Genomic DNA, 12,743 nt, shown 5'->3' with positions numbered 1-12,743 from the left:
CGGGAGTCTGATCGGCGTGTTGGAGACCCCTGAATTAAATTATCAAGTTACCTCAAGTCAGAAGGCTCAAGTCCAAGTCAAGTCCCAAGTCATTGGTGTTCAAGTCCAACTCGAGTCGCAAGTGTTTTGTGATTTTGTCAAGTCGAGTCTCAAGTCATCAAATTGATGACTCGAGTCTGACTCGAGTCCAAGTCATTTGACTCGAGTCCACTCCTCTGAATGACAACATCTACATAAAGGATGCAGCTGACTGACCTTTTTCACGTTTTACAATAAGATGTACATTTTTTTATTACTGTTGAAAACTGTATTGGCCTGTATCCTCACATTTAAAATGTGTAAAACCACAGATTCTCCTTGGAGCCCCACCATTGAGATCCCAGGAGATCTGAAGGAGGCGGAGTCTGTCACTGTAACCTGCTCAGCTCCAGCTCCCTGTCCACACTCCCCTCCTAAACTCACCTGGACTCTCCAACAAGACCCTCCCAACACAATGGAGGAAAACCCAGATCGGACCTTCACGACTAAGATCCAGAAGACCCTCACTCTGACAGACCAACATGATGGATTCAACATCACCTGCTCTGCCAGCTATCCTGTGAATGAAGGGAAAGATGTGAAGACAGCAGAGGAGACACAGACTCTCCATGTTTCATGTAAGAACAACCTGTGATTGTCAGCACATGATGGCATGATTTGAATGAAGTTAATCTCACATTTTCCTCAGATGCTCCTAAGGACACCTCCGCCTCCGTCAGTCCGTCCTCAGGTTCGGTGTCAGCGGGCAGCTGGGTGGAGCTGAGCTGCTCCAGCAGAGCCCAGCCTCCCGTCAGCAGCTTCACCTGGTTCAAGGAGAGCCAAGATGGAGACATGAACGTCTCACAGGGAGAGATTTACAGCTTTAATGCCACAGAGGGAGGACGTTATTACTGTGTGGCCACAAATGAGCTTGGTAATGGAAAGTCGCCAACAATCCAGCTGACTATTATAGGTAACTATTGAAGTAACCCAGCAAGGTTACATTGTTATTGTTAATGTTCAGCACTTTTTATTTAGTCTCTTATGGTTTTGTTTTGTCTTGAGGTGAAGTCAACTTTGAACAGTGGGGGGCGGTTATTGGAGGAACCGTTGGGATCGTGGTACTCATCTGCCTGGTTCTCTGTGGTTGGTAAGTATCACAACATTTAAAGAAGGTGTTCAGTTAAATGCACTCACATGTTATCTTCATGGCAGTCTGTTTGTTGAACCTAAAGCACAGTATCATTATTGTTACATGTTGCAGGCGTTTAATGTCAACACATCCGACTGCAGAACAGACCCAGGTGAGTACAAACTGAACTTCCCTGTAAGGTTACTTAATATGAGAGGGGTGTGCAACTAGGGCTGTCAGGATGTCACAAAAAACTGAAAAACAAGTGTATAACAATATTACTGTGACACAATTGGACGAAGAACAATAGTAATGCTTTAAATTAGTTTTTTTGAGGTTAAGAGATCGTCTGTTACTGTAAAGTACAAAAAAAACTCCAAGGCAAATAAGTTAAAAAAATGCCTAACTCTTGCCAAAACAGTATTATGTGTGTATTGTAAATTGAATAACAATATTTTATTATTTGAATATTGGATTTAAACCTTTTTCTACCCTTTTCTTGCATCATAGCTGTATATTTCACACTGCACTGTAACTTTAATTCTTGTATTGTATACCTGTCATACTTTTACGCTTTTTTATTTGTCTTATTATTTAAGCTTTTAAAGAAATTCATGTTTCAATGTGTTTCTGTTGCACTTTATCTTGTTTTTGTCGTAACTTTCTTTGTAAAGCTGCACAACCCTTCCTATCTTCAGAGTCAAACAGGTGAAGAGCTGGCGAGTAAAACAGAAGAAGAAGAAATCCACTACGGAGAGATCGACTTCTCCAAGCAGAGGAATGAAAGTCCCCCTGTCTCAGAGCAGGGCGGTGGACAGACGGAGGACACGCTGTACGCTCAGGTCAAAGTGTCAGAGACAGCAAACAGACCAGAGGACCTCTACGCTCAAGTGAAGAAGAAATCTGAGACGCATTAACACACTTACTTACATTGTTTACATATAAGGTGTTGTCTTTATATTGAACAAGACACCTCAACAGGAAGGATATTTATTACCAACCGGTTAAAAAAAAGGGGAGTTTAAAACCTCCCCCCTCTGCAGCTCAGATACTTTTGTAAATCATTGTAATTTATATGTAAAAATTGACCTTATATGGCCATTTGTGTTTATCTGCATGTCAGATCAAGGTAATAACACAAGTCTTCTTGGGAACTATGCTAAATGACATGAACAGTAATTATAGGTAACTTGACTGTACATAAAATATTGTATTCAATTTCATTTTGTGATATATTACATGTTTTGATTTGATTCAGTTATCTACAATAAGGTACAAGAGACAGTTTCTGCATTTGAAGGTATTTATTTGTTTCACTGTAATAAAAACCGTGGCATACAACTTCTAAAAATAACCTAATAATCTCAGTTGCATTTATTGGTCCAACATTTCACATGTAAACATCCCCTGAAATCATACATTTTAATCACAGACATTACAAAAGTGTCAAGATGAATTATGCATAGTAAATCCTGCTGTAATGTTTCAAAATAAAAGACCATTTGTTGAGGCTTGGTTAATGTTGTATTAAAATATCTGGTGCCCAAATTCACTTAAAATCCTTTTTTTTTTAATAACTTTTTTTTAGAACAATGCCAAAAACATATTTGGTCTCCAGCTTATAACATTAGCAGCCTAGACATTGTTTTGGAAACATGTCTTAAAGGCACTTTAAGGCCACATTAATGGCCATGTTTAGTACCATAGCAGATGAATATATGGAGGTAGTGGCATTAGCTTCTCAACATACCAAGCTTGACACAAAATCTAGCCTTCATGTGGAGTCAAACCTCAGAGTTACAGTTATAGTGTGAAGTCGTGTCCAAAGTTATTGAATTATTAGCTTTTTATCTCGGACATTTAATTCCCAACATATTTCTCTTGATAAAAGAGAAAGCCAAGAGTCACTGGTTGTGTTTTCATGCACAGAGAAAGTGTAATACTGGCCTGGGTGATGGTCTTTTTGAGGCGTTGCGCTCATACTAGCTTATCAGTACGTATCTCACATTGTAAAAACTTTCTTTTTTTCTGTGTATGTAAACAAAGCCTGTGACTCTAATTGCACCATAATGATCTGAATCCTGCCATCAGTGAATTCCTCCCTGTTTCAGGATGAACTTCCTGTCAGTAGGGTTTTAATTGTGCACTCTGTCCTCCAGCGCCTTCAGCTCCGCCTCCACCTGAGCGGGCAGATCGGCTCCGACCTGCTGACTGAAGTAAGCTCTCAGCTCCTTCGTCTCCTGCTGCCAGAAAGACTTGGGCACATCGAACAGAGCGCCCATATCCACACTGCCGCTCAGACCTTTAGTGTCGATGGCGCCATCTTCTGGCAGCCAGCCGATGATGCTCTTCTTGGCCGCCTCGTCCTCCCGCTCCCGGCTGCAGCGCCTGAAGATCCACTCCAGTGCGCGGGCGTTTTCGCCGAAGCCTGGCCAGAGGAAGGAGCCGGTGGCGGGGTCCTTTCTGAACCAGTTGACGTGGAAGATCTTGGGCAGGTGGGTGGGGGCCTTACGGCGCTCCATGCTCAGCCAGTGAGAGAGGTAGTCGCCAAAGTTGTAACCGAAGAACGGACGCATGGCGAAGGGGTCGTGCATAATCACCTTGCCTGGAGGATAAAGAATAAGCAATATTAGTCATATCTAAAGTGACTTCCTTATTATACCAGAATCCATAACCTAAAACACCCTATCAATTGGACAACCCTTTATGGCTGATACAGCCAAATTGATGACAATCTAAAAACTAGTCACTATAATAAGACAATATATAATCAAATCAGTCACTTTCTATTTTATTTATTTAAAAGAAACTCATCAACTCCCACCCTTACCTTTAAAAACCAAAAAGATAAAAGTTTAAACCCAAATTCAATTGATTCCACGTAGGAAGAAAAATATAAATAAAAGAAAATAGATTATCAAAAAAGGTATTGAAAAATAAATGTGAGTTTGTACCGTGATGCTCAGCAGCTGCCGTGGCCTCAGACCTCATGGAGGCTCCAACAAAGACTCCGTGTTGCCAGTTGAAAGACTCGTAAACCAGAGGGACTCCTGACAACATCAATACGTATCACAGTTAATGCATGCATGTTTACGTAATTTAGTTGATTTGATTGTGCTGTCGAAGGATGAGACAACATGGCTGAGATGTAAGAGGCCTGTAGAAGAACTTAAGCTCATTTCTAAAATGTACAACATGTATACAAATGCTCATCAACAAAGTTTTGCAACTATTTCCTTCGATGTGAATTGAGAGCAGCACAAACCTTCAGGCCTCCTGCCTCCGAAGATGATGGCGTCGATGGGAACGCCCTCCTCGCTCTCCCACAGGGGGTCAATGATGGGACACTGAGCCGCCGGGGCACAGAAGCGGGAGTTGGGGTGGGCACACTGCGTTGAGCTTCCTTTAATACAGAGGAGAACAACGTTTATTCTACCTTAAAAGTAAAATTGCGTTTTTAACCGATCACCTGATTATAGTTTATACAATGTCTGATCATAAATCTCTCCATTTCTAAAAATGTGATGCTTTGACACACCACCAGATGGCACTATAAATACTATAGCTCTTAGTTACTCTTTAGTTAGTTTGGACTTTTTAGGAGAGCATAGTTTATGTAATGAAAGAGATAGCAAAATACATTATCAAATGATAGCTCTATGTGTAAACTATCTTACCGTGCTTCCAGGATTTGCCGTGCCAGTCTGTGAGTGAGACACCAGGGGCAGGGGGGTCGAGGCCCTCCCACCACACTCCTCCATCGCTGGTCTCGCCAACGTTGGTGAACACGGTGTTTCTGGCGATGGTGGCCATGGCGTAGGGGTTGGTCTTATCTGAGGTGCCGGGAGCCACGCCGAAGAATCCGTTCTCAGGGTTGATGGCTCTCAGTCTCCCTGCAGAGACAGACGTCAGGATTATTGACACCACGCATAAGGAAACAAAGCGATTCTATGTGTGGGGGACATCCTCCTCCTTCTCACCTTGGCTGTCAAACTTCATCCACGCAATGTCGTCGCCCACACACTCCACCTTCCAGCCGGGCAGAGACGGTTTCATCATGGCCAGGTTGGTTTTACCACAAGCACTGGGGAAGGCTGCTGCCACGTACCGCTTCACTCCCTGAGGGTTGGTGATACCCAGGATCTGAGGAGGGGAGAGAGGTGAATATCATTTTTACCCCATCATAAGTCAAAGTGAGAGAGCGCCATGACTCAGCACCTTTTAACCAACTATGTTCAGCAGTAGTCGAAACATTAAACTGAACTAGCTGTTCTCACCACAAGGATTTGCACCATACCTCGCGGTGTGCACAGATGAAATAATTGATCATGCAAGGGCAGCTTTAGGCAGCAAGGTCCCACACTCACCAGCATGTGCTCGGCCAGCCAGCCTTCGTCCTTGGCGATGCGGGATGCGATGCGGAGGGCGAAGCACTTCTTCCCCAGGAGAGAGTTTCCTCCGTAGCCGCTGCCAAAGGACATGATCTGCCGGGTGTCTGGCAGGTGAGAAATCAGCACCTGCTCCGGGTTACAGGGCCACGAGTTTATCAGGGGAGCTGGAGAGGAGGCAGAGAGGGGAGATTTGTAAGTTGGAAATACAAAGCTCTTGTAACAACTTGTTGCAGGTTCTTTGAATGTGTACCTTTGAGTGGTAGAGGTCGTCCCAGTGAGTGCTGACAGCGGACAAACTCCTCTCCTTCAGACAGTTTGTTCAGGACGGGGGTGCCCATGCGCGTCATGATCCCCATACTGGCCACGACGTACGGTGAGTCAGTCACCTTCAAGTGGAAGACAGTGTTTATCATGCTGATCTACAACCTGAAAGTTCAGTGAGTAATGACCATTAAGGGCTTCAGCGATAACTAGAACACATATTGTGTGATAGGAAGGCTTATCGCTTTATTGCATGCTCTTTTCCTGAAGATTAAGTATTGACAGGAAGAAGTCAGTACCTGGACACCATATTTAGATAGAGGCGAGCCGACAGGACCCATACTGAAGGGAATCACATACATGGTGCGACCTGCAGAGAGAAGAATGGATAACACATTAATGCAGAACATATTTCCTCTACAAGCGACTTCTCATGCTGTTCCGCTGACCCACAACGTACCGGTCATGCAGCCCGGGAAGCGCTCCTGTCTGGCTGTTTGCCAGTCTGAATTGCTCATCCAGCTGCCCAGCTGACTCTTCACCCCCCCAGCGGGGATGGGGATGGTGTCTCTCTGGTTCTTGGTCACAATCACAGTCTTGCTCTCAACACGAGCCACGTCCTTTGGGTCTGTACGCGCCAACCAACTGGAAAAAGAGCAGGAATCAGAGGATGTTGCAGAGGAACTTATTGTCAAGGGGACACTTAAGCTAAATAGGATAAGCGATAATCTAACACTGCCCTATGTTGTACATTGGATTAGCCTGGATCAAAATAATAACAATTACTTTTTGGGGATTTTGGATTTCTCTTTTTGTTTCTCCAAAAATCAAACGATAGCGGTAATACTTTAATGGTCAGATCAAGTCTGAAATTTAACTTTTGAAATTTGGTATCAGCAGCTCCATGTGTAACATCAACATAGACAAATATCAAGACACAATACATGAAAATCAAAAACAAACATTTAACATAAAAACACTGTTAGCAACCATACAAATATTTATGAGGATACAAAATGTGATTAAAAATCAGGCTATAATTGATACATTTACAAACCCCTCTTAAAAAACCATCAGCATATAGATGTATTTTAGTGTCCTCACCAGTTGTCATATTTCTTGAGCCTCTTGACCATCCCCTCCTTCTCCAGACCTGCCAGGATGTTGGCCGTCTCCTCCGGGGTCCCCGTCACCACATGCACGCGGGCAGGCTTACACTCATCTACCGCCCCCTTCACAAAGTCAGCCACCGCCGGCGGCAGTGAGGGGAAGGAGGCCAGGGACCGGACCCCGACACTTGCCCCAACACCACCATGTCTGGAAAAAAATAAACATTAGTCATTCAAATGGAAATTGCAACAACGATTGCGTTTACAGAAACTCCTCATCGTTCTGTTTTGAAATCCATCTCTTTAATACTACTGTGACCTCAAAAGACCTCGCTGTTCTCTTCTTTACATTAAATTGATGAGTTTCCATAATTAAACAATTTAACATGAGTTAAAAAAAAGAACATCCAAACAGGAGAACACAGCTTTTTGTCAAATGTTTCTCCTTAGGAGCTGACATTAGCAAAGTAGGAAGAAACTGGATGACCCCACCGGGATGACCAGCGTATATAATGCAGGGATGTGTCCTTATTCATCTCAATGAGAGACCTTCTTAACACGCATTCAGTCTCTCACTTTGTTCATTTTTATTCTGACAGATACCGATTGAGTTGCATGAGAACTAACACAAGTTAAAAATAAGGCCCTAAATTGGAGTCGCGTGCTATTCACATGACAGCGGTGATATCAAGGTGGCTTTCATGCAGTTTTGAGTGCAACCTGAGAGCCTCAAACACACTTCACCACACAAAGAGGGGCACGCGGGGGCCGACCTATTGTTTTTATAGCAGCATGATACTCACAAACAGCAACCATTGAGAGCACAGTAGCTATGCAAGCTGGTAAACCACAACCCTGTGTGTGTCTGTAGAAAACAAAGCATACACACATCGTCTATTCCATTGTCTGTCTTTGGACAATGTGGATGACCCCAGATGGCCTCTTTGAAATGTCCAAAAATATGACATTTGTTATCCTGTATGCAGAGATGAGAAGCCCAGAACAAATACATTAAGGGGGGTTTTCAACACACAATGACCCGTGTGAATTACTTATTTGACTGGAAATACAAATCACACTCATCTTTGTCTGTCCAATCAATTCCACACACGATGCCCTCAATTGCCTGCACTGGGTGTGCCATTAAATACATTACAGGCACACACACGTCTTCTTGTGCATGTAGATAGACACACAAGTAAATCAGGTTGTTGTGAACAAAGGACACAGGCGGCAGGAACGCAGAGAGGCTCAAAGTGGATAAACGATAACATGCAGCCTGACAGGGCAAAGAGCTCAGAGCAGACTAACGCCTCAGGGTTCAAACTCCCCGTCCTGTACCACGCCAGATGTTTAACCATTGATGTGGGAGCAATCAATCATGAACCAACCATTGAGCCAGTTTGTGCTGAGAATGCAGGCTGGAGATACAGTGAGAGACAGCAAAGCGTATTACCCGTTTTGTAATATTGACAGAGTCTGGTTGGCTGTAGCTAAACAAGTAGTCCATGTATTAAGACATCCTCTATATACCTATTGGAAGCATTCGGGCCATCGCCATCTTGGTTCTTTAGAACTACAAATAACAATGTCTGCTTTTCAGATCAAATGTTTTTTATTGGTACTGTTAGTATGTAATGCAGGCGACCTTACAAAACACATATTGTTGCATGCATACAATGGGGGCATAGTTCTTCCTCATGAAATTTGACCTTGAACTTCCACCCCTATTTACTTCTCTATACATTCTAAGGTTCCAGGACTATTTCCTGATTAAAGTGTCTCTGGATTGCACCCTCTTCCTGTTTACACACCTTAGTCTGGATGAGAGAAAATCTGAAAGTATGAATATGGTAAACTGAGCTGCTCCCTGTCATTGTCATGCACTCAAAGCAACCTCAATGAAGGAGGCTGTTGGGGTTTATTTCGTTTGAAGGGAATACTTATAGATATTTCTCAAGACTGAAAAATCTCCCTACAGTAATTTGCGGTGTTAAAGCTTTTTCCATTTTTATTTACTATTGATATTCCTCTTTAAAAGTGCTTTACTTTGTGATAAAGATCAAAGTACAACACGTTCAGAAAAATGTACAGCTTGATTGGCAATCCGCCAAAAAGCGTTTGGCACATTTTTCTCCAAACCCAAATGTCAAAACATATGTTGGGGCTAAAAATAAATCTCAAGGGATTGATGTATCCATGCATAGCCCCACTTAAACACTCTTCTTCGTAAAATAAACTTTGCTAAAGTGTCTGTTTTTTTTACTTTTGATTCAAATAAACTGAAAAAATGAGGCTGATGGGGAGCTAAAAGAACAATAGTGTTACTGTATCAGAAAAAAAAACAACCGAGATTGACCTTATAAAATATAAAAGACACTTTGTTGGTCTGATATAAAAGAAAACCTTCTGCTTGAACAGCTCTTATTCTTTGTTAGGATCCCCATTAGGTCTAACATGAGCATTGGTGAGTTGTTTCCTCGCACACACAGTATACATTAGCTATGCTACCAATAATTAACCCTGTTATGCCACTTGTTACTGTAACCCTTCAGGAGTTGCTGAACATTAACTCCAAATGGGACTAGGATCTGAACAAGTTGGACTGGATTTGAAAGAACAAACAAAAATCTTGACTGTTGATTTTCCATTTGTTTTCTGAATCGTCATCGGTTGACTTGAGACCGGAGATAAAAGCAGTGGGACAGGATTAGCAGCTGTGTTACTCCTCCTTTGCATCATAAATAGATGCTTTTCCAGACTCTGATGACCCCTATTTCCCCCTACAGAAATTCATCTTCTCATGCTTTTGTCTCTGCGTGCCTCCTAACTCCTGGAACCACTTCCCCGTACCTGTTGAGCATGCTTCAAGAAATGTATTACTTTATCTAGACATCATCTGTTAGGAAACCCTTTTAAATCTCGGTAGGATTGAAGAGGAAACATTTTATTTTTAAAAAGGCTGCACATTTTGGTACAAAGGAATTTGTCCCGAGGCGGAAGAGGAATGTCAAAGGGCAGATAATCCTGATTTGGCATCCATTCCCCTGTCTGCTTCTAGCTGAGCAACTTCTCTTCCTGACACACCTCCAGTCAGCAAGCCAATCCTCACACACCACAACCAGACACGCCTACACTGACCCCCCCTCACACTGATCCATGGTCAATAGCCTCTTTAGGGCAGAGTCTACTCATGAGACAAGCCATGAGTATCACTTAGAACATGCACACATGCTGCATTCATTATCCTCACACACACGGTACACCGAGTACTCGGGGAAAAATACACGGAACATGCTCCAGGACATTCAGGCAAATAGAGGAGTGATTGCTCTCCAGCAGTTTACTATCTCTCAGGCAGAAATACAAACAGATGAGCACAGCAACATGGGCCTCCCTGTCACTGAATCACATGTCGTGCAATGGTGTCACTCACATCCATTCTTAATGACCAAAGAAAAGCAAGCAAACAATGCCATGCAGTGCTCACATTGTCAGAGTCCCAGTGTGATGGGGTGTCATCACAAAGCCTGGAAGGGGAAAGTGGTGAAGAGAAGGAATGCAGAATAAGACAGCCCCCTTTTAAAAGCACATAAGCGAAGAGTGGTTTAAGATATATGGAAAAGTCCTTCTTATCTATGGTTGTCTCTAAGATCAAGTTGGACAAGTTTCAGCAGCAGTTAGTATGGAAATTAAGATGTAACAATGCTGGAATATAGTGCCATATGCATTGGTTCATTAGAAAAGCATCTTTTAAATATATGAAATGTCTGTCATTACTAAGTTTTTGTTAAAACTGGGGCACTTTAGAGTCACTTGTTTCTAAAAATCTATGAAATATGAGTCATTACTTCTTTTTTGTTAAAATGTGTGCATTTTTTTGTTGAAAAATGGTCAGAAACAACTCTATCCAGAAGAGCTCTATATTTAATATGTTTGACAGGAAACAATCATAATATCTGTTGTAGTGTTTGAAATAAAAAGACAGGGTGTATTCGATAGCAGGCAATTTACTTTAACTTTGAGTTGCATATTCTTGAATGAATGACAAAACCATTTAGCCATGTTGAATATTCTGACGCAATTACTCAAATGTGTTGTTCTCGAAGCTAAAACACGACTTTTAAAAACAAACAAGTGCCCAACACTCACCTTCGTATGACTCCCAGCAACAGGCAGGACATTTTCGGTGCAAAAATATAACTTAGCTTATACAAAATAAATGTGTAAAAAGGCACATTGAAGTGAGATGCGGAGTAAAAGTGGGGAGCTTGGTGTCTAGAGCTGGTCGCTGCTCATATCTGAGCTGAGAGGGGACCTTGCACTTTGTTCAACGTGGACATTCACACGGATGCACCTTGATGTGAGCACTGTATCCCGTCCTGCTGCTGATGCACGGTCACTGTACAAACTACTTCGTTCTCCGAGGGTCCCTAAAGGCCTCACGCTGCTTTAGAAAGTGCCGCGGACTGATCTTTAAAAGAGGAGGGCTTCTTTCTTCCTAATTTAAATATAATGTAGTTTACTTCTTCGCATGATTGTGTCCATGTTTTTGTCCTCTTCAGAGGTCTGAGCTGCTTGCCCCTCCCCCTCCCGGCTGACGCAAGTTTCTGTAGTTCCTGCACCGCCGGGGCAAAACACAGAAACAGCGGAAATACGAGCAGGGGTGCGGAAATAGATCTCACCGAGTGTCCATGTGAAACCCTCCTTTATAAAAGCTTTACGTGAAGAATAATAGGTTTCAGGTTACAAAATGAAACCAATGCTTGTATACATTTAATTGCAAAAGTTACAATGGTGGTAAGCTATATTCAGCTACAATAGGCAACAAGTGAGTAGCCCATCAAACTTAGTAAAGGTTTCTTGCAATATTCATTCACGACCAAATGTCCTTTTGTCTTTACACGTCACTCCTCAAATGATGATATGTTTTTGTATATCCTGCACATTGTATTTTATGCCACTTAATCCCATTACTTATTGTTTTCTCTTATTGTTACTGAAATAGCCCACTTTACTTTTCTCTAAGTTTTTCTTTTCCATGTTCAATAGGAAAAAAGTGAGTTGGAAGTTGTCATCTATTGTTAACTATATTTTCCTGCATTGTCATAAAGTTGGTGAATTAATAAGACACAGATGAGAAAAAAGGGACATTGAAGCAGGGAACGACAAGATATTAAGACATTTATTTCCCGGAATCAATTTAGATCTTTTATAGGTTTGTGTCTTTCTGTTTAGCTTTGTGAGCCAAATCCAAAACCCTGATGATAACATCTGGATTATTTTTCTTCAATTTCTTTATAAATCTCCCTTCAGAGCCACAAAAGATTTGCACAACTACAAAACTAAAATCCTGGGAAATGTACCAAACTGAATTTGTAACATAGGTGGATTTCACCTTTAATGCAGAGTACAAAAATAAAAAACGTAAACAATCCAATGGGAGACAAAATGTAAATTTCAAGTTCCAGAATGCAAGCAAAATGACTTTATTGTATTATATTTCATTTTTCTCACAACAGTACAGTTAACACATAGACTTTTTAGTCTGATATAAATTATGCAAGTACCAAAAAGCTGAGTCTGAAGTTGCAGTGTATATGTTTATCGTAGGTATATTTCTATTATCTAATTTATTTTTTTATTAACTGCTTAATGATTAACCGATTAGCGAAAAGTGTCCCTGAAAAAATATCCCATAGTTGCCTGTTTGCTGGACTGTCTAAAAAAAACAATTAGATTCTTCAAACAGTTTTTCGTGGAATATCAAGAAATGCAGCACAACCTCACATTTGAGAAGCTAGAGGCAGTCATTGTTTTAGCTCCAGGGGT

The 12,743-nt window shown here is 41.8% G+C and overlaps 2 protein-coding genes across 2 annotated transcripts; one reads left to right on the top strand and one right to left on the bottom strand.

Annotated features, from left to right (window-relative positions):
- Window positions 1–258: 258 nt before the first annotated feature.
- On the top strand, window positions 259–2,504 carry LOC104953086 (B-cell receptor CD22-like). The gene is made up of 5 exons (XM_010780005.1): window positions 259–656; window positions 728–991; window positions 1,084–1,168; window positions 1,283–1,322; window positions 1,849–2,504. The coding sequence occupies exons 1-5, from the start codon at window positions 278–280 to the stop codon at window positions 2,065–2,067; spliced, it is 987 nt and encodes a 328-aa protein (XP_010778307.1). The 5' UTR covers window positions 259–277; the 3' UTR covers window positions 2,068–2,504.
- pck2 (phosphoenolpyruvate carboxykinase 2 (mitochondrial)) lies at window positions 2,440–11,490 on the bottom strand. The gene is made up of 11 exons (XM_010780006.1): window positions 11,064–11,490; window positions 6,907–7,119; window positions 6,263–6,447; window positions 6,102–6,172; window positions 5,792–5,927; window positions 5,518–5,705; window positions 5,131–5,293; window positions 4,828–5,043; window positions 4,416–4,553; window positions 4,105–4,200; window positions 2,440–3,755 (listed from the first exon to the last, which is right to left on the bottom strand). Exons 1-11 carry the CDS (start codon window positions 11,093–11,095, stop codon window positions 3,286–3,288), a joined length of 1,908 nt encoding a protein of 635 aa, XP_010778308.1. The 5' UTR covers window positions 11,096–11,490; the 3' UTR covers window positions 2,440–3,285.
- Between the last annotated feature and the right edge of the window lie 1,253 nt (window positions 11,491–12,743).

This window comes from Notothenia coriiceps, unplaced genomic scaffold (assembly GCF_000735185.1).
Source record: "Notothenia coriiceps isolate Sejong01 unplaced genomic scaffold, NC01 NC01_scaffold00021069, whole genome shotgun sequence".
Lineage (NCBI taxonomy): Eukaryota > Metazoa > Chordata > Actinopteri > Perciformes > Nototheniidae > Notothenia > Notothenia coriiceps.
This window is presented reverse-complemented; position numbering and strand designations above follow the sequence as displayed.